The sequence below is a fragment of the Chaetodon auriga genome, chromosome 4 (assembly GCF_051107435.1).
Source record: "Chaetodon auriga isolate fChaAug3 chromosome 4, fChaAug3.hap1, whole genome shotgun sequence".
NCBI lineage: Eukaryota > Metazoa > Chordata > Actinopteri > Chaetodontiformes > Chaetodontidae > Chaetodon > Chaetodon auriga.
The window spans coordinates 10,140,517-10,166,761 of NC_135077.1; the positions used below are offsets into that span (position 1 = coordinate 10,140,517).

At 43.8% G+C, this 26,245-nt stretch overlaps 2 protein-coding genes across 2 annotated transcripts; one reads left to right on the forward strand and one right to left on the reverse strand.

The window, feature by feature from the left end:
- Positions 1-1,066: 1,066 nt before the first annotated feature.
- ecpas (Ecm29 proteasome adaptor and scaffold) lies at positions 1,067-16,918 on the forward strand. Its single transcript, XM_076728599.1, has 49 exons — positions 1,067-1,124; positions 1,939-2,069; positions 2,373-2,489; positions 2,864-2,982; positions 3,161-3,310; positions 3,439-3,616; positions 3,874-4,013; positions 4,220-4,298; positions 4,405-4,524; positions 4,659-4,744; positions 4,850-4,925; positions 5,019-5,068; positions 5,166-5,232; positions 5,318-5,440; positions 5,561-5,664; positions 5,856-5,979; positions 6,095-6,175; positions 6,301-6,517; positions 6,860-6,951; positions 7,883-8,017; positions 8,120-8,288; positions 8,442-8,614; positions 8,797-8,898; positions 9,071-9,194; positions 9,376-9,521; positions 9,825-9,879; positions 10,004-10,118; positions 10,246-10,314; positions 10,440-10,557; positions 10,679-10,846; positions 10,950-11,029; positions 11,325-11,430; positions 11,636-11,683; positions 11,771-11,889; positions 12,117-12,267; positions 12,381-12,446; positions 12,577-12,666; positions 12,834-12,900; positions 12,989-13,080; positions 13,184-13,250; positions 13,426-13,623; positions 13,738-13,949; positions 14,033-14,076; positions 14,189-14,381; positions 14,479-14,641; positions 14,888-14,993; positions 15,134-15,222; positions 15,311-15,382; positions 15,923-16,918. Exons 1-49 carry the CDS (start codon positions 1,103-1,105, stop codon positions 16,060-16,062), a joined length of 5,553 nt encoding a protein of 1,850 aa, XP_076584714.1. The 5' UTR covers positions 1,067-1,102; the 3' UTR covers positions 16,063-16,918.
- Positions 16,919-17,877: 959 nt separating this feature from the next.
- On the reverse strand, positions 17,878-25,718 carry smc2 (structural maintenance of chromosomes 2). Its single transcript, XM_076728716.1, has 25 exons — positions 25,428-25,718; positions 25,055-25,204; positions 24,832-24,954; positions 24,706-24,744; positions 24,499-24,609; positions 24,326-24,370; positions 23,964-24,197; positions 23,617-23,766; positions 23,239-23,472; positions 22,937-23,096; positions 22,720-22,837; positions 22,317-22,455; positions 22,064-22,183; positions 21,714-21,918; positions 21,246-21,381; positions 20,958-21,082; positions 20,544-20,737; positions 20,279-20,422; positions 20,082-20,156; positions 19,739-19,858; positions 19,371-19,571; positions 19,160-19,276; positions 18,804-18,964; positions 18,544-18,691; positions 17,878-18,393 (listed from the first exon to the last, which is right to left on the reverse strand). The coding sequence occupies exons 1-25, from the start codon at positions 25,593-25,595 to the stop codon at positions 18,208-18,210; spliced, it is 3,603 nt and encodes a 1,200-aa protein (XP_076584831.1). The 5' UTR covers positions 25,596-25,718; the 3' UTR covers positions 17,878-18,207.
- Between the last annotated feature and the right edge of the window lie 527 nt (positions 25,719-26,245).

Genomic DNA, 26,245 nt, shown 5'->3' on the forward strand with positions numbered 1-26,245 from the left:
AACTACTTTTTGGAGTTGTTATTACAGCACTACGAATATTCACAAATTACTGACAAAAGGTATTATTAGATAATTAACTAATTATGGTACTATAGTACCACTTGTTAAAGGTACATTTTACAAGTTGTAACTAAAGTTATTCATAACTTTGTAAGTATATCCCTCTTCAGCATGGCATTTACTTTGCCTTCTTATAGCATAGTTAGTTAATCACAAAGACCACACTGACTTTAAGTGTCTCAGTCAGGGCTGACAGTGTGTCAGTGAGTCAGCACAAATACTACCAGAGACACTGAAACTGAAGCAGCTAAACTGAATTCAGCCATCATGAACTGTATTATGTGCTACACTTGATTACAAACATAATAACCTGTATAAGGAAGTGTTGGGCTGGAGGAGGAGTGTTGTTCTTATCAGTGGCTTGTAACCAAAGAATAAAGCTTAATACATGATTTACTAACAATAAATAAAGTCATGATACAACTTACTTAAAGCTCATTAAAATCCCAGGCTGTGTTGTAAATGCAATATCATGAACACTTAGTATGGTGCTGCACAATTTGCATTATTGTGATTTATGTTAGTATGTTATGTTTGATGCCCATATTCAGGGGAAGCAGTATAATCACAAACTGTGAACACATACTGAGGATATGCTTAAACTGTATAGAGATTAGTTTGTATGCATGAATACAATCAAGCACAAACATATGTGTGTGAGCAGTATAAGTAAATATCAATATTATTCATATGCAAGTATATAATATGTACTAGACATAACATACAAGAATACAGCAGCATCATAAAAATGGTATGACATAAACTAGCATGATGTGTTGTTGTAGTTGCCCATAAACATGTATTACAGTCATATTCATACCTTTAAGCAAGTAGAATTACTATGAATTAGCAATGTCATGCGCACAAAGTCCCGTGATATTTATATATACAATATAAAACAGTGATTTATGGTTGCTCGCACTGGTGTGTGTGTGTGTGTGTGTGTGTGTGTGTGTGTCATGAAGCAGCTGCTGAGGAGTGGCACTGATGAGTGCAGTGACACTCGGTGAACTGGGAGGGTCGCTAATGACTCTCTGCAAACATGGCTGCCCAGGATGAACTCAGTAAGTTTCTCTCTGCGTTATCTGTGATTACTACCTCTAAATGTCGTATTCGTGGCTGGCAAACACGCAAAACAACCGGCCTGCTTAATTCTCACGATTAGGGTGTTTTTTAAAGTAACGATAAAGCTTATTTCTGTTCAAAAAAACTGGGGCAGGAACGATAGCTAGCTACTCAGCTATGGTGCTAGCTAGAATGCTAACGTCAGGAGGCCGTTTGCCCAGTCATGGTCAAAATGAAAGTATCACGCAGGCTATTAATATATTCTCATTAATGAAACTTTTAAGGTATAAATTGCCTACGTGGGTATTCAAGGGATTCGGAGTTGATTGCACATGGTGTCACTGGTTGTGAAAAGCCAATGGTATGGCATAGAAATGCTGAAATGCGTTGATAGTCTGTCAGTTGTTACACGTAGCTAGCTGGCTGGTGAGCCATGCCGAGAGAAAGAAGGCAGGGCTGGGTGATGGTTGCACCAACACAGCAGCTGACAGGACGAGCTTATTAGTGAAACTGGAGCAACATGCATGAGTGGCTGTCTGCTTTTACTTCATGATTTGTGTATTTTCTCCCCTCGGTATGAAGCTGAAGGTCGTACAGGCTGCCTTTGCAAGAGATTGCATACAACCAACGGATTGCTCTTTCATAATTGAATGGAAAGGTGTTGCCTAATCAATTATAGCAGATGTATTGTTTTAAACAGATCCCATTTTTACTGTTTATTCTTCGGGTATGACAAATACCACCCAGATAATGGGTTGTAGGAGCTGAGTAAGGTGTTGAATGTGTTTTTTTTTTTTTTTTTTTTTTTGACAGATCAACTGGAGCGTGTGTTCCTTCGCCTGGGCCATGCAGAAACAGATGAGCAGCTTCAGGACATCATCTCCAAGTTCCTACCCCCTGTGCTCCTCAAACTGTCCAGCGTTCAGGAGGGTGTGCGCAAGAAAGTAAGAAGGGTGTTGCCTGTCTCTGTGCCTGAAGATATTACGTTGACTCTTGAGTCTGTGCTCTGTAGCTACATGTCATAAAAATGTGAATAAATTAACCTCCTCCCCAAATATCAGCTCCTTTTTACCAAAACCTTAGCCAAGCCCATAAAACTTACACTGTATAGATACAGACTCACTTCCTCCTGATGCAAACATGCTTGTTAGGACCTTGTATTGTTCCTCTTCTGTCAGTGAATATTGATTCATGTCTTTGGTTCATATGAGCAAACACCAAATGACTTTCTGCGCTTCCTCTGCCAGGTGATGGAGTTGTTGGTCCACCTGAACAAGAGGATAAAAAGCAGGCCTAAGATTCAGCTGCCAGTGGAAACATTGCTGGTGCAGTACCAAGACCCTGCAGCTGCATCCTTTGTTACAGTAAGAGTCAAATTTTACCATGTTGATATTATGAAGTCAGACGTTTAATTTATTGATAATACAATTGAGGAGAAATTAAAAAATTTGTGCGGTGCATGCAATCCTTATTGAGAGGGTACTGAAAATAGTATTTACCTAAGTAAAATTCCTGTTAATAAGCTACAGTACCTAATAACTCATCTACTTGTCTGTGTGTGTGCCTTAAAACCTTATGTTTCAATCTCCTATAATAAATATGTTGTGTATATTTGGCACTGATGTGCGTTGTATGCCAGTGCAGCAACAGTAATCTGAATCTTGATTTTCTTTTTGTTTAAGTAGTGGTCTGCAGCTTGAGGCAAAAGTGCAGATAATTTGATGTATGTATTTTGCAGAATTTTACAATCATCTACATCAAAATGGGCTACCCACGTCTGGAAGTGGGGAAACAGTGTGAGCTGGCTCCCACCCTTCTCACTGCCATGGAAGGCAAGCCACAGCCACAGCAGGACAGGTGATGGGACAAATACACTCACACACCTTCGGATGAACAACGATTTTTACTGTTATCACAATGCTGGATTTAACAAAGTGTGTTTTTCAGATGTTGCATCAGTCAGTCCTCTTTTATATGGCATTCTGTCCATTCATTGTTGGACTGTGAGTTCACTTTACTCTCTCTCTTCTCTTAGCCTGATGCACCTGCTGATCCCTACTCTTTACCATATGAAGTATCCTGCAGACACCTCCAAGAATGCCTCTCCATTTAATCTGACTGAGAGGCCGAAGACAGTGCAGCTGCTGCAGGAGTTCATGTTAGATGTTTTACTGATGCCTTACGGGTGGGTTCCTGCTGTGTGTGGTTTGGATGTGGTATGACTAAGGGCTTCCAGTGAAACAAGTGTATTAGTTGTTCGCTTAAAGGCATCTGAGCCAGAATGCTGACTTGTTCTCTCTTGGGCTCCTTTAGGTTTGTGCTGAATGAATCCCCAACTCGCCCTGCTTCCTCTTCCTCCCAAGGAAGTTCTGCGGAGGGGACAGTGACTGCAGGTGGTCAGGGTCTCCCCCAGCCACCCCCAGGGATGAGTGTCTATGCTGCCAAGAGGGTGATTGGAGAGGCCCAGTGGAGCGCTGAGCAGCTAGAGCAGGTACAACACCTGAAGCTGGAGGATGAGCAGTGGCTATGTTTTTGCGATATAGGTTTATGTGTACTTTCAGCTCAATCCAGAAATTGTGCGTTGACTGTCAGTCAGTAGCTATTCATGTATTTATAAGTTTATGCCTGATACCCTGTGTTTTAAAAGCTGTACAGTGGTTTGAGTGTATATGAAGATGATGCACTTTGTGTCGTGTTTGTCTTGAGTATCAGCTAATGGTTCCTTTGTTGTGTTTGTGGTATCAACAGTGTAAGCTGGGCATAGTGAAATTCATTGAGGCAAAGCAAGTCCCTGAGGTGGAGACAGTGGTGCACCTGGTGGTGGCATCAAGCGACACACGACACAGTGTGGCCACTGCAGCTGATCTGGAGCTGAAGAGCAAACAGAGGTAGGTGAAGGAGCGTGAATCATCTCTGCCTCATAGCATCTGCTTTACAGATGATCAAATCATCCACTCAGTCATCTTTCCTCTAATGCAGTAAATCACACAATGAATCGCCAAATTATTAGGTACAGCTGCTAAAATCTGTTAGATTCACAGGCTGGTCCCTCAGAAAGAAATCCTGAATATGTCCTTGTGTTATTGTCCTCCAGCATCATCGATTGGAACAATCCTCTAATTATCAACAAGATGTACAAGGTGTATCTGGGGGATGTTCCTCTTAAAACAAAGGTTTGTAAAGTCATACTTTCAAACTTAACCTGTGATTTGTTTAAAACAAAAAAAAAAAAAAAAAAGAAAACTGTTAGCATGTAACACAATTTTGCATGTGCACTAGGGAGGAAACATGAAGCAAGAGCTTAAGCATGAGCCGGTAAGCACGAGAGTCAAGCTGAAGATCCTGCCACATCTTCTGCGGTCACGGCTCGCGGCTGAGTGCTTTCCAGCTAATATCCAGGTAGGCTCTTTGTCCATGCTCATGGGTACATTTGTTTATTATGACACACGTTACAGGAAGTCTGATGGTAGGCTTAATTACTTTTCAGGAAATGCTCCAGTGTGGTATAATTATTGATCTCCTCTCCTCCACAGGTTGTGTATGATGGTCTGTTTGGAGCCAACACCAACAACAAACTGCTGTCTCTCACCTTGCAGTTTGTCCATCACATCTGCATGGTGTAAGTAAAGCGCTCTTTTTTCCCCTTTTGTCTAGTGCCTAGTGCTTCATTTCTGTGGGTTTTTTGCATTTGAAAAATAACATTTGAGATGTTTGTGTTTTTCAGATGTCCTGACACTAATAAGCCTTTGGGACTAATGCTGCTTAATGGCCTTACCAAGCTCATCAATGAATACAAGGAGGTAAAAGTACAAATGGAAACATACTTTTTAAACTGCAATTTCAGACAGTTTTTAATTTGATTTATACACACTAAATAACCTTTGTGCTTGCAGGATCCAAAGTTACTGTGTGTTGCCTACTCTGCTGTTGGAAAGCTGTCAAGGTATAATGAAATATTTGTCTTTTTGCCTTCAACATTTCCATCTTGGTGTGTGGTTTTAGGAATACAAAAAAAATCTACTTTATATCCTCTCCTCTAGTCGCATGCCACAGCTGTTCACAAAGGACATTGCTCTCGTACAGCAGTTTTTTGAGTCCATGTGCAAGGTAGGTGACAGATCTATCAAAAATCAGACATTCAGTTCAATATGGAGATACAGATAGTTCCAAAATTCTTTGTCATCTTCTTTAGGAGGAGCCCGATGTGCGTCTTGCCATCCAGGAAGCCTTGTCTATGATGGTTGGAGCTTATGCCAACCTACAGGGGGCACTGCTGAACCTGATGGAGGCCCTGGTGGCTGCATACATTGGAAAGGTGAGTGTATGTGGGCAAAATAGATATTTGTTTTATAAAGAAACAAACCTTACTGTTGACAAGTTTAGGAGCTAGGTGTGAGACAGATCGAGCACTCCAGATTTTTCTTTTTGTGGACAGCCGGAGGTGCAAGTTCGTCAGGTGGCCATGAAGTTTGCCAGCACAGTGTTTGCTCCTGATCACGTGCCATCAAGATACCTGCTGCTTCTGGCAGCTGGAGACCCGTAAGTGTCAAAACACAAAAAACATCTGTGTATAGGTCAATACATAGCAACACGAAGATGCTATTAGCATTATATGAGTATTGATTGCACTTTTGATATCATATACGCAATGAAACTGGAACAAGGGTATTAATGGTTTTCTTTCCTGAGTGGTACGGAAGCTAAAATGAGCTGGTTTCCTGGGGTTTCAGGAGGGAGGAGGTTTCTGGGGAGGCCCAGAGGGCGCTGAGAGCTTTTCCTACCAAGAGCTCAGAGAAGGAGGGACCAAAGCCAATGCCCTCCTTTCCTGACATGGTGGCCTATGTCCAGGAGAAGGTGAGGCTCTGTGCAGATTTGTTATCATCGCTGAGGCAATACACCCAGGTTACAAGATGGCTGTTTCCTAAAAGGAATAATGAGTCTCATATCTTTTTGGTCTTATCATTATCAGGCAGCTCAGAGGATCAAGACTCCAGCCAAGTACATTGTTGGAACCTCCACTATTCCTTTCAACCCATCTGCATTTGCGGAGGTACATATCAATTAGGGATCAGCCACAAATTGTGACATGAGATGAGTCTGCAAATTCATTTATGTCTTTCAGGAAGTGAGTTTAGTTTTTTTGTTGCAGACACTTGTTTGTCTTTGTTTTCCCAGATCGTGCTCTACCTGAGGATGTGCTTAGCCTACAGCGCCGGGGCCACGCCCATGTCCACGCGCCTGGCTGACATGCAGGATGACGCACCAGCCATCGGCCGCTACGTCCACACCCTGCTGTCCTCCGAGCATCAGCCATCAGTGTCAAAGAGCTCTGAAACAAATCCAGTTTATGTCTACATGGATCTGCTGCAGCAGCTGCTGTCTGCTGTAGGGGGTGAGACAAGTTAACCTGTTCTATCTTTAGGGCCGTTATACATCAGGATCAAATCAGGTCTCCATTGTTACTATGGGCTTCTTAGAACATTTGAAATAATTTTTAAGGAGTACTTATAGCTTTTATTAATCACTCTGAGGCAGAATGAGTAAAGTTTAATGCAGTGTTACATAAAGAGTGTTGGTTTTATTGTTTATTGAACCTATTGTAAGTGACAGATTTAGTTATATTGTGTGTATTTTTATCTGTTTTGTAAAAAAGCAAAAGAATTGTCATGACAGTCATGGTTGGAAACACACTCCATCTGTTATTTATTGCACTTCATCTTTAATCTCTCAATAGGAATCCCAGTTATGTACTGTCTACTGGAGGTGGTGTCTGTCTGCCCAGAGAAACTGGCCCCCAGATTTGCAGATAAAATTGACTGGATAAAAGTGAGTATTTCATTTATTTGTGTGTTTATTTAAATTTGGGATAGAGGGAACTCTGCATCGGCATTGGTGCTAGAACAGGTGTCCAAAGGGGGCCACCAAACTACTGACAAGTGGCAACGTTGTCATGCATAGTTGAAGTGAAATAATTTGGTGGTATGCTCACCAAAAATAGTCATTTCTTCTTCCTTTCCTAATAACTAATGACTAAAAACACAAGGAGAAATTACTTGGGTGTTAATGCAAAGACATTCATGTTTTACATTGACTGAAATGTCTGGCAGAATGTCAGTTCTGTGGTTCATCAGGGAAGTGTGTGAACTGCACTGCAGGCTGGAGTCTCTGTTAACGGTGACATTATCTACCTGTCTGTCTCTTCTGTCTGTATGCTCGCTGCTGCTGCCGATGAGTCTCATGCGTTGGTTGTTGACTGTGGAGTTGCTTTGACATAGAGTATGTTGTTGTTCAAGTTTGCTGTCTGCTGTAGTGTAAAATATTCTCAAACTGTTTTAAAATGTTGTTAATAACTGATAGATATTTGTTTTTTTGAGCATTCAAATTTAGTCTGATGTCATTATATTGACGGTCTCTCTCTCACACGTGAGGTAGCACATAATGAGGTCACAGCAAATTGACACCCTAACCCTAATCCTAACGGATATCCAAATAATCTCATGGTGTTCTGTGTGTTCTAAAAGCTTTTCAATGGATTTCCATTTTCCACAGTCATCCCTAGCCTTACACTGATAATGGAGACAACATTGACATGGTTTTATTAAAGTGAGGGGCTACAGTGAATGAATGAATTCCCCCTGGTGCCCCCTCATGGCGCCGACACCACCATTAAACAATTCTCTCATCACTTAACTGCCCAGTGATATTGCTAAACCATGAGCTTGATTCACAGTTTCACAGCTGCTTTCCTCTTCTTCAGAGTCTGATGAACACAAATAAGGAGGACATGAGGGAGCTCGCAGCCCAGCTGTATGCGCTGGTGGTTTCCACCATGACTGGCAACGAGCTGCAGATGGCTGTGCACAACCTGGTCAAAATCACCAAAGACAACCACGTATGGCACTATTTTCTCTATGGAGCACTCGATATGTTTTTTTCACATTTTAAAAGTGTGCATTTTTACCTCGAGCTGTTTATTTGTTCCATTGAACCACAGAGTCCTGAGACCCAGCATGGTGCCATCTTGGCTCTCGGCTACATGGTGGGGAGGTACATGAGCAGGAAGAAAGCCGTCAACAGTGATTCTGCGCATGACATGGGGCAGCCGATGAACATCACCTCTCAGGAAGATGATGAACTTGTTGCCATGGCCACCAAGACAATTGGTATGTACTTGTTTTGGCTTTATCATTGGCTTCCTATTGCCTATATTCCTTTCCGGTAACAAAACATTGTTCATTTTATTTGCTATTAAACATTTTCTGCTATCCTAAATTAAAATAAAGTGTGTTCATCCACTTGTCCCTGTGTCCTTCCAGGTTCCTTCCTGGACAGCAGCAGTGCTCTGCTGGTTGTAGCAGCGTGTACAGCTCTGGGAGAAATTGGGCGGAACGGCACCCTGCCGATCCCTGCAGAGGGGGAGGGCTTCAGCAAACTGTCAACCGTGGAAAACCTGCTGGCTCGCATCCCCTCTGGCAAAGAGAGCACAAAGGTAACCCGGGGCCCCAAAAGGAATTAGTTGCTGTGAAATTTTGACAGTGACAGCTAGTTACTGTGCTGCATTCCTACTGCATGTATTAATGACACATCAGATCATTAGCTAAAGGATTTGCGGCTCATGTTGTCGTAATGATCTTTTTTTTATCTCTTTGTCTGCCCATGTATGTGATCCAGATGAAGGAGCGGTCAATCCAGACCTTGGGTTACCTACCTGTTGGAGATGGAGACTTCCCCCACCAGAAGAGGCTGCTGCAGGGTCTCATGGACTCTGTAGAGGTATGAAACATACTGACAGGCAGTAGTATTAACAATGGAAATGCAGAGTTTCACAAAGATGATAACAACAACCATAAGATTTAGCAACACACAAATAGTCTTTTGGTTATCTAAGAGGTCTCACTTCATTGACATGATCCCCTTGTTTTTCTTTTTTTTTCTCTCTCTTAAGGCCAAGCAGGTGGAGCTGCAGTTCACAGTTGGAGAAGCTATAACCAGTGCTGCAGTAGGCACCAGCTCCGGAGCTGCCCGAGATCCATGGACCTGCACTGAGGACCAGTACAGCGCCCCACACAGTCCGTATTTTCAGTTGTAGTGGTTGAATTATACTTAAAACAGTGTTTGCATGTGTGGACATGCACAAATATGATAATATTCAGTTTTTATCCAAAGCTCTAATACTTCCTAAACAAAACTGGAAATATTTTTTGTTTTTCTTCCATACCAACATTTCCACTCTCTTCCTTTCCCTGTTAGATATGAAAAACAATGATGTGGTTCCTTGGGTGCTCAACTCCATCCTGTCCAAGTATATACCCAGCCAGAACCCCCATGTGCGACAGGCAGCCTGCATATGGCTGCTTTCCCTGGTCAAGAAGCTCAACCAACACAAGGAAATCACGGTGGGTGTGTTGTACAATATACTTCTGAATCTAAAGGCAAAGAGGAGTCACCGTTCAGAGGAGGAGCTCTGAACTCTCATATGGGAGTAAAGAAGTACAGAAGTAATAATTATAAATATTGGTACTTTCTTTTGTTTTTTGGTGCATAAGTTTTTGAAAATGTTAGACGTCATCAAATAAATACAACCTCATCTTCATGCATTTTCAGTCATTACTACTTGAAGGTAGCATGTTTTGTTCTTTGTCTACATATGTCAAGTCACTGTTGTTTGAAATGCAAAGAATTTTCCTTTACTCCTACAGTCCCATTTGAAGGAGATTCAGGTGGCGTTCATCTCTGTTCTCTCAGACCCTGATGGTAAGAAGTTACTTACACCAGCCAGTGCTTTTCAGATGTGCACCATTACAAAACAAACAGCCGTCACCTCTTGCTTTCTGTGCTTCCCAAGTATTCATCCATCCCACTTTTTTTCTTCTTCTAGAGTTGAGCCAGGATGTGGCGTCTAAAGGCCTGGGCCTTGTCTACGAGATGGGAGGAGAGGGTGACCAGCAGAAGCTGGTGTCCACCCTGGTTGAAACTCTCATGACTGGCAAAAGGTGAGTGGATGTTTGAGTTGAGAAGGAAAGAGTGAAAGAAGAGAGTCACAGGAGATAGAAGAAATAAGGTCACCATGTTTTCATTGTGTCTGTATCTTGTTAAATTCTTCTTTATCTTTTCCAACAGAGTGAAGCATGCCGTTTCAGAAGATACAGAGGTGTTCCAAGGAGAAGGTTTGGGGAAAACACCTGATGGGTGAGTCATACGTAATTACGTTTTTTGCTCCAAACAGAATGAAAATGCTAAAAATATCTATTTATATGCGTTCTGCGTGCACAAAGTGATTGTCTTCTCCCTCTTGCATTAATGTCTCCACGCAGTCACGGCCTCACCACATACAAGGAGCTGTGCTCATTGGCCAGCGACCTGAACCAACCAGATCTTGTCTACAAGTTCATGAACCTGGCCAATCATCATGCCATGTGGAACTCCCGCAAGGTGTCCTGCTCATGCCTCATACTCTCAATGCTCTTTCCCGTCCATCACACGAGCCCTTTTTTCTAACGATATGGGTTTGTCTCACCCTTCCTCCCACCTGACCTTCCCCTCCCCCTTTCAGGGAGCAGCTTTTGGTTTCCACATGATTGCAGCCAAGGCTGGGGAGCAGCTGGCTCCCTTCCTGCCCCAGCTTGTGCCCCGTCTGTACCGCTACCAGTTTGACCCCAACCTGAGCATTCGCCAGGCCATGACCAGCATCTGGGATGCCTTGGTCACTGATAAGACCCTGGTAGGAGTTGAATCTTGTGCATGCACAAAAAATGCATACTCATGCATGTACAAACAAATGGATGTAGACACAATGTGAGCATGTTTGTTCTGATGTGTTTCAGGTGGATAAGTATCTGAAGGAGATCCTGCAGGATGTCATTTCCAACTTGACCAGTAACACCTGGAGAGTGCGCGAGTCCAGGTACAATAACAGCACACACAAAACATCTCGCTCCTAAAAGTAAAGGTATTTTTATGTACTTTTCTACTTATTACTTATTTAGCCTGATAAAAGGCTGAAGGAACACTGTAATGCTCCTGACCTTTAACCATTGTAATTATTGAAATTTGTTTAATTTATGATTATAATTAGGATCATTGTAATTCTGATACTCTAGCAGCTTAGTTAGTTCCTCTGTTGATACTCATTGCAAAGTGAGCTGCGTTGTAAACGTCAGGGAAGAACAATGTTTCTGATGAGCTGATTTTCCTTCCAGCTGCCTGGCCCTGAATGACCTGATTCGTGGCCGCCAAGCTGATGACCTCATTGATCACCTGGCAGAAATTTGGGAGACGCTGTTCAGAGTCCTAGATGACATCAAGGTGAGCAGGAAATGATCAAAAACAATGTTACTTTAATTCTCCAAGAGCAATACATACATTTGTTAATGGTTCTGACACATTGCAAAACACTATAGAATGTCATGCAGAGTAGACATGGCATACAGCAGAGTAACTAAACACATTACAAGAAGGGATTCAGTTTAAATTTCTTTCATGGTTTTTCAGTGAGTCTTTTGCGTTTCAGGAATCTGTGAGGAAAGCTGCAGACCTGACACTGAAGACACTCAGTAAGGTAAGGTTTGTCACAGCGTCGGCCTGCAACTATATCTGTTTGTGTGTATCTGTGCACGTCCAAATGTTTGTCTCTCTCTCTTTCCAGGTGTGCACTCGAATGTGCGAGTCTACAGGCTCTGCATCCCAGAGAACTGTGGCGGTGATGTTACCGACCCTGCTGGAAAAAGGCATCGTTAGCAACGTGTCTGAGGTCCGCTCACTCAGGTAAGAGCTTGTACTGAGGCAACTTGAGCTGTACGTTTTAGCATTAATAGTTGGGGTAGAGAGAAAATGGTTTTTGTTCAACCACAGCAAAATTAAAGCAGACATGGCCCTCAGTATGCCGTTTTCTTTCATCTCTTAGTCACCACATGGCCAGGTTGTAATTTTGTGCTAGAGCAATTTCTGCCTTGTTCTCTCGTAAACAGTCTTTTTTATTTATCCCCTGCTAGTATCCAGACCCTGGTGAAGATTAGTAAAACAGCTGGTGCCAGACTAAAGCCTCATGCTTCCCGGTTGATCCCGGCCCTGCTGGAGGCCCTCAGCACCCTAGAGCCTCAGGTTCTCAACTACCTCAGTCTCAGAGCCACAGAGCAGGAAAAGGTAACCTCAGCCATGTGCTGCATCTTCACCCAAGTCTGGGAATGACAGGCTGTAAGTTTTCTCACAGGTTTGACTCCATATTGTCACGAGTTGGGTTCTTTCTGTCTCTCCAGAGTGCCATGGATTCTGCCAGGCTGAGTGCTGCCAAGTCCTCTCCAATGATGGAGACCATTAACATGGTAAGAAAAATGGGGTATTAGACCCAGGGTCTCTCACAAGAAATAATGTGATGTTCCTCCTTGACAAAACCTGACAAAGGTCAATGAGATCTCTTTTGTAAACATCCATCTTGTGTGTCCATGTGCTCAGTGTCTGCAGCACCTCGATGTTTCTGTGCTGGGAGAGCTGGTTCCTAGGCTCTGTGAGCTACTCAAGAGCGGAGTCGGCTTGGGCACAAAGGTAGACACACACTTCTGTAGTCACTCATTCTTAGATTGGGTGTGAATGGTTGATGATGTCTCTTAAATCCACCAGATTCTTGTGTGTTAGCCCTTGTTTCCCTTATGTATGTAAAGATATAGTGTGCCTTGTAAGCCTACTCATATTTGTCTCTTTTCTCGGGGTAGGGTGGCTGTGCTAGTGTCATTGTTTCACTCACAGTGCAGTGCCCCCAGGACCTCACCCCATACTCAGGTAAAGCAAAAGTACGCTCATCAGTTCCTGTAATGTGTTCGCTGTCTGAAGGAAGTGAACTAATGATGACGAATTTTGCTGTTTCCAGGTAAACTGATGAGTGCCCTGCTGAACGGCATCCATGACAGAAGCACCGTAGTACAGAAGCAATTTGCCTTTGCTTTGGGACACCTAGTCAGGGTAAGCGCCACATCTGTTCAGCAGTCTTAGCACATTAATCAGACCGTATGCTGTTCTCAGTGACTCAGTAAGCATGGGTTGTTCTACTTGTTTTCCCCGACAGACAGCAAAAGACAGCAGTGTAGAGAAACTACTACTGAAGCTTAACAGCTGGTACTTAGAGAAAGAAGGTAAGATGGCAGAAAATGTAGTGACTTTGCATGTGCATTGAACTAGAGCTGCAACAATTAGTCACTTTGTTTAATCGACAGCTATTTTGATACTTGGTTAATTGTAATTTTTTTAGGGGAAAAAATTCAAAATTCTCTTCTTCTCTTCTGAAATGCGTGTGTTTCCTCAACCCAGAGCCGGTGTATAAGTCATCGTGTGCGTTGACTGTGCACGCCATCAGCCACTACAGTCCTGATGTCCTGAAGGGCCACGCAGGAGTGGCTCTGCCGCTGGCCTTCCTGGGCATGCATCAGGCGCCAGGTCCCGACGAGGAGAAAGGAGAGAGCCATGACGCCACGCTGTGGGCAGAGGTGTGGCAGGAGAACGTTCCTGGTGAGAAATACTCGCACAGTATTCAGCTGATTCAACACCTTGATCAATAATTTGTTTTTATAGAATGAAAGTTGCTCAGAAGTAACGAAGGACAAAACTTCTCTTTGATTCCAGGAAGCTTTGGAGGAATCAGACTCTACATGACAGAGCTGATCGCTATCACGCAGAAAGCGCTGCAGTCCCAGTCCTGGAAGATGAAGGCTCAGGGTGCAGCTGCCATGGCAACCGTTGCCAAGGAACAGACCGGCTCGCTGGTAGCACCGCACCTTGGCATGGTGCTAACAGCTTTGATGCAGGGGCTGTCTGGACGCACGTGGGCTGGCAAGGTAACGACGGATTATCCAGGAGCAGAGAAACAATAAGACAGAAGTTTGGGGTTTATATGTCTTACTTTTTCTGTTTGCTTCAGGAGGAGCTGTTGAAAGCCATTGGATCAGTAGTCTCTAAATGCAGGTGAGGCTCCTCCTCAAACTTTTTTTCCAATTAAAGTCAGTTTTACTCAAGTGCAAAGATAAACGTACTGGTTTTTTTGCCTGTTTCGTCTTGTCTGGCCTCTGGCTGTTAGCACGGAGCTGCAGAAGCCTTGCGCGGGCCAGCCCACCGTCTCGGAGGTGCTGGAGGTCGTGTTGAAGGAATGTCGCAAGGAGAGTCTGGTGTACAAAATGGCTGCTCTGCGCTGTGCTGGAGACGCGCTTCGCAGCAGCCAGGAGGACCGTTTCAGTGACGTGGCTGAGATCCTTTTCCCTCTGATCAGAAAGGTTCAGCGGATATTTTCCATTTGTTATTAGGATATCATATTTGAAGACATCCCTGGATTTAAAAAAAAAAACCTTTTCACTTCCTGATTCCCAACAGAGCTGCCCAGAGAGCGGCGGTAAATCACCAAGGTCACAGGAGGATGACGACGACGATGATGATGATGATAGAGACGTGAAGGCCAAAGAGCTGCAGACAGAAGCTGTCCTGTGTGCTTTTGAGACTCTTGGAAAGGCTTGGCCCAGAAACCCACAGACTCAGGGTAAGCTGTCCTCAGAACAGACCGCTGGACCCCTGCTCGGATAGGACAGGTGCACAAGCTGTACACCTGTTTGACACATTGTACATTGTGAATCTTGGACATTGATTAACATTTTGCAGCAAAAGTTAGTCAGTAGAGTCACTGTAGACAGTATGTTGTCTGTCAGGTGAGAGGGCAGCTGGGCAGCTGGGAAGCTGAGATGTGGTCCTGGTGCAGTCATGTGCTGAACATTATGTCTGTCTGTAGCTCGTTTCCAGGTGGAGGTGTGCAGTCTGATGTGTGAGAAGCTCAAGCTAAGCACCTGGAAAGTCCAGCTTGCTGTTCTACAGTCCATGAAGGCGTACTTCCAGGGGTAAGGACCCAACAAAGAATAGCTTCATTTTCTTGTCATCTGAAATTAATATTGAACCCTGAATTTATCAAGCTAATCAAAGTGTGCTTGTGATACACGTCGATTTGTTGACTAAACACACGGGCTGTTTTTCTCTGCAGGTTATTGCTGCTGGAGAAAGGCAGCGAAGACTTCAACACATTGTCGCAGATCCTCACAGAGACCTGTGCTGCTCTCACTTACCCTTTAGGTAAGAGCCTCGCAGTTTCAATGTACTCTGAATCATCGTCAAATGCGCCCGCGTTGCATCACCATATCTGTGTTGTTTTTCCATCCAGAAAACAGAAGTTACTCCTCTGTGAGGACAGAGGCCTTGTCGGTGGTGGACCTGATCGTAAAGAGAACTGGAGGTGAGTGCTTCTAGCTGTTGTAGTTGTTGCATTAAAGTGTATTGTGCTCCTTCAGGGTTCACTTTGAACTGCCATCAAACTTTGCACAGACTATCAAGATTCTCAGACAATTGATCGTGATGACGGTAATGTGGTGATACCCTGACTAACTCTAGTGCAGCCGTCAGGTTCCCATTTCTTGTTTTGTTGTGAAATATTTGAACAACTCTTTGGATTGGCTTGAAATCTGGTCCAGACATTCATGCTTCCCACAGGGTGAATTATAATGTCCTTTCCTATGGAGCCACCATTCCCATTAGCCTGTGCTGTACTGTGTGTGTAGCGCTAATTAGCAAATGGTAACATGCTAACAGGCTAAACTATGAATGTGGGAATGTGGCACAAGAGATCTTACCCGTGTTTTTTTAGTTCATAGCTGACATAAGAGACGTGGAGGATTGTTGTCTGCTTCACACTGGTCACAGACTGGGAACATGAATGTATCATAGACGATTGAAGTGTCACTCCTGAACTATTCCTGTGCCTGTGTGACGTTAACAGAGAGTGAACAGTGGGACTGTGTGTCAGTGAAGAGCCGGGAGCAGCTGCAGCGCTCCCTGTCAACACTGCAGTCAGACAGCAGACCTGACCTGAGGGACAAGGCCCAGGAGCTGCGCAGACACATCCAGAGCCAACCCTGAGCACACACGTACACACACAACACACACAACACAGCTCACACAGCCAGCCAGATACACACAGTCACAAACACAGTACAACAAACTAGAGCATCGACTTCCTTTTACTTCTCTATCAGTGAAACAAAGTGCATCGAACACTCCTCTGTCCGACCTCTTTGAATTATCTTCTCGTTAACATATTCACAAACCTCTCAAATAGTTGCTTTACTTATCCATATTACCTGTGAACTCTTGAAGCTGGCGGCTCCACTCCAGCTCACAGACTGATTCACTCTTGTGGCTGACGAAGCTTGAAGAAACTACAATAACACAGCTTGCTCTGAGTCTGTACCCACGGTGACAAGGGGGGAAGGGCAAGGCTATTATTGTAATGTGTCATTTTTTTATTTGGTTCATTTAAATGGACAGTAAGATCATGATAAACAATACTATATAAACCAATGTGTTGGGTTTGTGGACACTGTATACCTATAGCCCCAAAATGGGGACTTTTACTACTGTTGTGGGTTTGCCTACTCATTAAATATCTGAACAGCAGCAGGTCGTACACCTTAGCAGACAGTTTGACTTGTCGTCTATTGTTTGAAGTTGCACTTTTCATGGGTGTGGACACTTCCTCACTGTTTTACCTCTGCTGCTGAGCAGTGGTGAAAGAACTGAGGTCTATTGCTCGGTGTCCTGTAAATGGTGATCCTTCTCCTGTTTGCAAGGTGAATGAGCAAGACAACAGCCCATTTTGTGAAGTCTTGAGAATAAATAAATAAAAAAAAAACCAACCTGCTATTAAATTCAAAGTGATGCTATTGTTTGAATTTGTCCCTGATGAAATAAAACTACATTGAGAATTTGGACAAGTGACTTTCATCTGTTTCCAGATGCACAATAAGGAGGTGCTTGAGCAACAATGAACTGCATGGTGAACTTCCCAGAAAACAACTACCAAAAAAAAAAAAAAAACTCTTGCTAAACAAGCCTCAAAACTTCTAGAAAATCTGAAGTGATGAGACCAAAATTGAACTTTATGGTCATAACCAAAGACAGAATGATAGACATCTTAAAAATTCTGCAGGCAGGGGGTTTCTAAACTGAGCAGAACTGTGTGTACAAACATGCACAGTAATATGACAGTCAGCATAACCCTCGGGTCATTTAGCTGTCTATTCCTATTTCCTTTTCTTAAAATGTATCTTTAGTCTTTTGGGTTTTTGTCAAACAATCATTTTCACAGCTCACAGCTGCATTAAATTACATCTAATGGCATGAAGCAAAGAAAACAGTTCACCATAAGTTATTTACAAGGAACGTTCAAGTGCACATTCCACAGGTGGGAGAAGAGGGACTCAACCTAAAAAAATATCAGTTATTAGATAACTTATTTTTTAGCTTTTAGGTTTGCATTATAGTATGGTATAATCTTGTATATTTGAGGTAGCTAAAAGAATCCTGTTATACTGTGATATTGTGTTTGTGAAAAGTCTATGAAATACCTTAATCACTCAAAATGCAGTGAGACTGTTAACAAGTGTTTTGTCTGAAATGTGTGCAGCAGTAACAGTGCAACTCAAACAACACAGCCAAACAGCTTGTGTTGGATCACTGGCCTCAAGGCTTTTATAAGTTGAATATCAGCTGTATTACTATGATCTGTTACCGCTCAGTGTCCCACTGCAGGTTTGGGTGTCCTTGATAGTACCACTAGGGGGCGCAGACATTGCACATCTTCAAATTCTACACGCGTCCTTTTAGTTTTAGCCAATTTGTAAAGCAGTTTCGGTACATGTGGCAGTGGAGAAAAAAAAGAGAAATCAGCTGTTACTAATGGACAGGCTTTATTTGCTAAAATATAAGGACACATATGTCAGCTGCATATAACCTGATTGTAGCAGAAGAGCATGAACATAGACCAGAAAAGAGACAGGATAACAAGGACAGTTTAGACAAGACATTTACAATTAAAAAGTTCTAAAATACACACTGAACAAAGAGAGGACACTTGTTGCTTTGAGAATAAAAAAAGTCATATAAACAGCTCGCAACGACGACCAACAGAGGAAATTTGAGTATACATTAATCACCACAAGTTAACAGATGTCACAATGTTTGTGCAGAAGAAGCAAAACCAGAGCAAATTTAGATTACGACCGTTCAGCCAATGAGCTGTTTGTTCCTCTTGTCTTTCTGACGAGCCTTGTCTTGGCCTTTCTGGGGAAGGATGGCGTCGCTCTGGCTGAGTGCGGTCCGCGTCACTGTGGACATGCCATCGACAAACTTGGTCTTGAACAGGACGTTGGCGTTGGTGAACATGCCGTCCTTCAGGGACACCACCACAAACTGCAGGGAGAGAAAAAGGCAACTTGAGTCCATGTTTTGCGTATGTGGTAAATGTGCATACTATGGTTTATGGTAAAACCTTTTAATTAGTGGAGGCTTCACACAACAATTTCAAGCTACTACAACATGTGCATGCGTGTTTCAACATACCTGGGAGTGCCTAAAATGTGTGCGCAGCATCTGTCCAATGTTCTGCGTGTGCGACAGATCCAGGGCAGCGTCCACCTCGTCTAAGATGTAGATGGGAGCAGGTTTGAACAGCAGCATGGCCAGGATGAGAGACAAGGCCACCAGTGATCTGAAAACACAAACCCAAAGAGGGTTAAAGTGACTGACTTCATTGTCGTCCATGGAAACATCACGTGGTTGTACCGCTGACGCTCAGTGACCGTATCGGTGCTTTTGCTGACCTCTGCCCACCGCTGAGCTCAGTGAGGTTCTCCTTCCAGGTGTTGCCCAAGGCCACCTTGAACTCAAGGCCTTCCAAGACACCACAGCCCTGGGGAGGAGCCAGCTTAGCAGTGGCCCCTGGCAGCAGCGTGGAGAAAATAGAGCCAAAGTCCTTGTTTACCTGCCGAGGAAGAGACACATGACAGCTTGAGTAAAGTAATAAATACAGGCACTACAGTGAGGTCAATGGCACTTTGGCAAGTGTGTCACACTGTTGTTGACTGATCCCTTTCAACTTAATCACTCATTCTAAGGCATTAAGGGTGATCAAAATATTTAATTAACATAGCTGTAATTGAGATCGGAAAACAAAAACCTTCTGCCACGCCAGGTTAAGAGCCTCGTTCTTCTTCTGGTCCAGCTCCTCGATGGTCTGCAAAATTTTTGCTTTGTCGTTCTCCACGATCCTCTTCTTCTTCATCAGGTCGTTGTACTGCAGGACGGGAGACAGTTGTGTGGGACAGATGTAGACACTCAAAGCTTTAACTGAACAATCACCCAAACCCTCTCTGTGTTGCTGCCCTCACCCTTTCTTCCGCCTCGTTAAGCATGTTCATGGCCCTCTTGTTGACATTTCTCTCCAGCTTGGCGGTGGTCTCCTCCAGCTTCTTCAGCCGCTGACCGGCCTCGCGGGGGTTGTTGACCTTGAAGTCATAAGAAGTGTTGGGCTGGCCGAAGAAATGACGCTCCGAGGGGATCCAGTCATGTTCCGCCAGCATCCTAGACACCTAGGGAGAGGATGGTATGACAAATGGGAGAGAGGTGAAGAAGTGTTTAGAGGACACTGCTCAAATTGGATGAAACTCCAAGGGACCTCAGGGATCATGGACATATATTACTATAGCAAAGGACTGCCAGAAGCACGTTAAGAGTGCGTGTGTATGTGTATGTGTACCTTGTCAGCAGCTTCCTGGCTGTCCTTGCGGTGCTTACTAATGTTGTGTTCCAGTTCCTTGATCTTCAGCTGGACTTCGTTGTTCTGCTCCCTGATTTTATTGGCCTCTGTGCTCTTCCCCTGGATAGAAATGATCAAACAAATAGTTCCAAGCAGTCAAATTAGTCTGCATTAAGCGAGGTGAAACAGGCAAATCTAAGAGCGTGATAAAATGATGCATCTTCCAATTAGCCTCCAGTCGAAGTACATTAACTCTATGATTTGCTGTGTTACTTTAAGCGTCTTCGACCTCAATCCTCATTCAAAATATAGTGTTGAAGTTACAACTCAAAATTGTATTCACCCTGAGCTCTTTGTCCTGGGCCATGATCACCTCCTTCTGTTGGGCAAGCTCCTCCTGGGCTTTACGCACTGCCTCCTGCACAGCAAGAGAGAGTTATAGTGAGAAAGTGAAGTCAAATGAGAAGAGCAGAAGAAGGATTGTTTTGAGCTGTGACACGTGATGTGTTATTCACCAGGTAGTTCGTTGATCACAAATACCTTGTTCTGTGATACAGTGCAAGCCATGCTGTCTATCTGCTCCTGGATGGCTGCCATGGCTTCATCTACAGCCTGAATCTGCTGCTCATAACCAGCCTGCTCCCTGCGCAGCTCCTCCAGCTCCAGGGCCACGGCGTCAGACTCCTGTGCACGTGTGCAAGAAAAGAAACATATTTGATCAATGGGCCAGAAGCAGCAGCAGATTCTGGCTGTTGCTGAGAAAGGGGAGAAAAGAAAATGTGGTACCAGTGTCTGGTTGGTGTACCTGCTGCTTCTGCTTCAGCTTTTTATTGAAGGCGTCAGCTTTGGCCTTGGCTGCGTTGAGTTTCTGCTGGGCGGCTTTCAGCTCCTTCTCCCTCTCGGCCTCAGCATTCTTCATCTTGTTCTCCAGCACCTTGTACTTTTCCTCAGCCCGTTTCTGCACCTCCTTGGTGACGCGCAAAGTCTCTTCACTCTCCTCTGGGTAGGCAAACACACCGGACACGGTTAAGTCAACAAATAAAATGATTAAAGCAAGACCAGGGTTTTGTTTTAATTGCAATTTTGCATCAGACCTCTGCATATGTAGACCTGATTAGAATCACAAATCTAATGGCCATTTGCATACAGTACGCACAAACTGCCTTGTTGAATTCGGTTATTTTAAATGGTGTGTTTGAGCACATTTCAGCATTCTGACCGATGGCCTTGCGCAGCCTCTCCAGCTCCTCTTGCTGCTGGTGGAAGGAGCTCTGCTGCAGCTTGGCCTGCAGAATCTGTTCCTCCTCTACCTTCAGCTCATACTGCTGCTTCAGCTGACGGTACCTGGAGGGAGGAAATGTGGTGAAGTGCTTAAGAAAATGTCGGGGGTAGGTGGGAACTGGCCAACATGTTCACCAATACAGATATCTGTTAAACTAACAATGGCTAATGCATCAGCCTGGACAATTTAACTGTAGGTATTATGTGTGAGTTTGTGTCTGCGTACTTCTCTGCAGTTCCCTTAAGGCCGGCCAGTTGTCGTTCAGTATCCTGAAGCTGGGCCTCCTTGTCATTCAAGTTGTCACGGACCTCCTTCAGTTCCTGTAGGCTGGCCAGAACTGATGCTGACTGGGAGCGAGCACCTGGAAGAGAAGAAGCAGGAAAAATAAATAAAACTAAAAGGTCCATTGGATTGTTAGACAAGCAGGAGTCAAGAGCCAAGAGGGTTTACAAAGTCCTTTATCCTCATTCCTTTTCAGGGAGCACGTACGTATGTGTGAGTTTGTGTTTGCGTGTTTTTTGAAATAACAAGTCAGTTTGTTCAGAACCTTTATAAACGCATAATGAAGCAAACACCATTTGAAGCGATAATTAAAACATTTGAAACTAATTGAAATCTTTGCTTGCTCTGCACAGGTTGACTCTACCAACCTTACATACTGCAGATGTCTCAGTGACATACACATAATCTCACCTCCACTCAGAGTTCCCTGTGGGTCAAAGATGTCCCCTCCAAGAGTGACAGTCTTGGTCATCACCTTCCTGTCGAAAGCCACTTTTTTGGCATTGTCCAGCGTGTCACACACCAGAGTGGAGCCAAAGACATACTCCATGGCCTTACGCAGGTCGGCCTCGTAGCCCACCAGGGACAGAGCTGTGTGGACGTTGTCCTTTCCAACCTGACAGCAGAGGGAGACGAGACAGAGAGGAGATAGGACAGAGTGAGGAAGAGAAGGAGAGTCATCAAGGAGAAGGGGTCATGTTACAAGATCAGACAGAACGGCGACTGAGTTTTCCAAACTGGGCGGTATTTAGACCTCTCACCAGGCTCTTGGCAGCGCTGACCACACTGTCATTGAGTGTCTTTGCAGAGATCTTGTTCAGGGGAATGATGGTGTACCTCCGCTGCAGCTCTCCCTTCTCCAACAGTTTTTTACCAGTCACCTGTTCAAAGACAAAACTCACATCACTGACTCCTGGTACACCGCCCCACTGGTCTGCATGTGAATTTGAACATTAGTCACCATGACATGACTTGGACTGACACAACAGGCACACTGCCCACTAACACACGTACCTCTGTGTCGACAACAATGTTATAGAGCCGTCCTCCTGCAACAACCTCCAGTCCCGTTGCATAGGAGACGTCACGGACTGTGATCAGGTTAGCTAGCAGCCCCTTCACTTTGCTACGGTCCCATCCTCGCTCTGGGTCCCTGTGAGGCAAAAGAAAACACTTTGTTGAAACTCTTCTCAAAGTGCATGGCAACATGAGACAGGAAGTTGAAATTTTATAGGAGGGTTCATTGGGAATTTACTTCTTATGACATGCAGTGAATGTGCTTGACTGACATCTCACTGACTCTCCTGTTATTTTGCTCTATTGGGTTATAAGGAGCATAACAAAAAAATGGAACATCTAGATTCAGAACATGCAGCACAGTTAAAGAGATGAGTAAAGTAATTTGGCAAATCCTTACTTGTAGTCGAAGCGCAAGTTGGGGAAGCGGGACATGAGAGTCTCGTAGGTCTCTTTAAGTTTAGCGACCTCTCGGGACAGCTGCCTTCTTTTGTCCAGCAGATTCTCCTCCTTCCCATCTGCACACAGACAGACATACACAGGCCTCAAATATTACAAAATGTTCAACACAAGGCAGCTGCCATGAGGCTGTCTGCGTGCATGCGCACACACACTACCTTCATAATTGAGTTTAGTGAGCTCAGCCTGTAGTTTCTCTCTGGTGCTTCTGACGGCCTGCAGGGCATCCTGGTCCTTCTTGTAGCCACCATCCATCTTTTTCACTTCTGCCTGTTTGGTCTTGAGCTCAGCCTGGGCATGCTTCAGGGTCATCTGGGCCTAGATAGGCAGGAGGACAGAGACAGGATTGATGAACAATCTTTTTAAATTGACAGGACACAAGCACAAAACATAAACATTTGTACTGAAAACTTGCTATCGAATATAAAGTGGCAACCTGAATGTTTTTTTTTCCCCTCACCTGCTTGGCCTCAGTATCTGCCTTGCTCATGTCATTCTTGCAGGTCATCATCTGTCCGGCCAGTGTGGCCTCCTCTCCATCCTCATTGGTAGACAGACCTGCTGACACAGCCCTAAAATGCTGCTCAGCTGCCTCGAGTGCTGCGCTGTCCTTTTGTCCCTCGTCCTGTAGGGCCTGAAGCTGCTCCGTCAACTTGGAAACCTCCTTTTCTTTTACCACAAGCATTTTCTTGTCCTACAAATAAATGACGACGGTGTTGATCAAGAATTCATTTGTTGCAAACTGCCCTCATTGTATTCACATTTTATTTGCTATAGGTTTAATTGCTAAAGGTCACAAGGGCACATATCAGCAATCATAAATATATTCCCTTGTTACCTCCTCCATGCTCTTGACAAGCTCCTTCCTCTTCTTGGTTTCATCTTTGAGGTTCTGTTTTTTCAGGTCAAATGCACTCTGAGCTTTGGCATCCACACGTTGCACATCAGCAAAAGCCTCCTCCAGGGATTTCAACACTCCATTCACCTCCTACAAATGAGCAGATAAACATCAAAGACTAAGCATTTGACTCAAGATTCATTTTTCTTGCTGTAGTTTGGTCTATGAGCAGCTCATGATTTTTGTGTTAAAGGCTTCCAAGTGAAAAAGCAAACTAAGTTCACTATATCTGAACAAAAAGTTTAAAAAGCACCCTAATCTTAGCTCTCCCTTGTCTCCTGTTGTACCTGGTCTTTCTTCTTCTGCAGCTCCTGAATCTGGGCAGAGAGCTCCTGGACTTTGCTCTCATTCTCAGCCATGCTGGCTTGCATCTTGGCGATGTTATCCTGCATCACCTTCAGATTCTCTGCTGACTTCAGCTTGGTTTCCTCTGCACACACAAACAGCCATGCCACATACAGTCGTGACAAGTGCTGGATCTCTCGCATCAGCTTCTGATACTCCAAGTATGACGATCGTTCCTGCAGACAGGGGAAGGTTTTAAAAAAAGGGGGGAGTTAATGACTAACAAATCAAACGTAAAATGTGAGATATATCATATTTCTGTCACAGCAAGAAGTTCCTAAGCTTTGATTCTGCATGAACCCACCTCTTGCAGTTTATGCATAGTTGGAGTAATTTCCTCATCCAGAATCTTAAAGAGTAAACAAAGAGAAAAAGATAAATATTTAAACATGAGTTGCAATAGGATTCGTCGCACCTCCTCACAGCAGAATGAACACAGATACAATAGTCAAAAATGAGTTTGAATGTCTAACATACTGTCTGAATCTCCTTTAGCTTGGCCTCCTTCTTCTCAATGGTTTTCTGAGCGCTAATCTTTTTACATTCGTACATCCTGGTTCCTGCTGCCTCCTCAATCATGGCAAGGATCTGAAAGAAAAGAGGTGATGATTCAAAGTCCTCAAAAGGGCTGAAAAACATGTATGAAAAAGCAGTGAAATGGTGGACAACATGTGCATGTTTTACCTCTGGTGGCTTCATGTTTAGAACTTTGGTGATCCTCCCCTAAAATATTGGAAACATCACATGATGTAAAATACAGAAAAGGACTAAAACCACAACCGCACACACTGCTGCAGACACAAGACTGACCTGCATGATGAGAAAATGTGGGTTGTTGACATTGAGGCCGACAGAGCAGAACAAGTCCTGCACCCTGGTGTTGTTGGCATTGACTCCATTGATGAGGTACTTGTTCCTGCCACCAATTACCACCTCAAAGAAAGAAACAGATCACACAGATTTAGTATTAGCATCGCACAATAAGACTGTATACCATTACAGAGCCTTCAGAAATGATGGTTTCTTTGCCAACCTGTCTGGTGACGGTGATCTCATCGTGGGTTTCAAACCCCAGAGGACTCTGGCTTTTGTTGGAATTGTCAAAAGTAATAGACACAGTGGCCTTGGTGATACCACCCTGTCCATTTTTGTAAACCAGGTCCTGGAGGTTGGAGGCTCGCACCTTTCAAGTGAAAATGAAACGAAGAGATACAAGAGCGTTAACTAGTGTTAAGATGCTTCTAGCTAACAGCTAGCTAACTCTGCTTTACTAGTAAACGATAGAAAACTAACTCTAAGCGGCTACTAATACCATACCAAACCCTACAAACTGATTAATTTAAGGCCAATAACTAAGTAACTTTTATCATAGAGCTTAATGACTTTATAGGCAATAACACACTTACATGGGTGAGATTGGAAATGCCCAAAAGGAAACATATCGAGTCCAGGATATTGGACTTGCCGCTGCCGTTCAGCCCTGTGATGGCGTTGAACAGCGGGTCAAAGCCGTTGATCTCTGTCCGCTGTGCGTAGGACTTGAATCCTTCAATGATAATGGATTTTATGTGCATTTTTAGGCCGTCCTCTCTCCACAGATTCCGGACGCAAGATTCGTGGTGGCTGGATACCAAGCCGGTAACTTACAAGGTGAGGCACGAACTTATTGCCTAATGTTTACAACCGACAGCACGAAAACTCGTCCTTCTCTCCTCTAACTTGAATTTTGGCGGCAGGAGCTGCTAATTAGTACGTCGACGCTGTGCCGGGACGAAACGAAGATATTAAAAATATCTTAACACTAGATGTGCACTAATTTAATACATTTATTGATGAATAAATATGTCTGATTCTAAATTTCAGATGAAATGCAAAGAACATTGTAGCACATATATGTTTATTTATTTTCGTCAGGCAAACTTTAAGGCTACTAAATACTCCCGATGCTTTGGAAAATGTTCTGGCGCCATCTGTAGGTCGAAGAAATAGGAATATAGGAAAATGTTTCTCATCGGCAATGGGTAAGTCTTACAGTGGGGCATTGTGGTAATGCAATAGTTTAATGACAGCAGCATGTAGGCTACCGTGTTAATTGTATTAAAGTATCGTATTAATGTTAACATGAAGTTCATCACTGAAAGCGTCAGTCATGAGTCAAAGTCACGGGTGGTCATTTAACTTCATCAAAGTCTTAATTTAACCAGATACTAAAAGACTATTAATA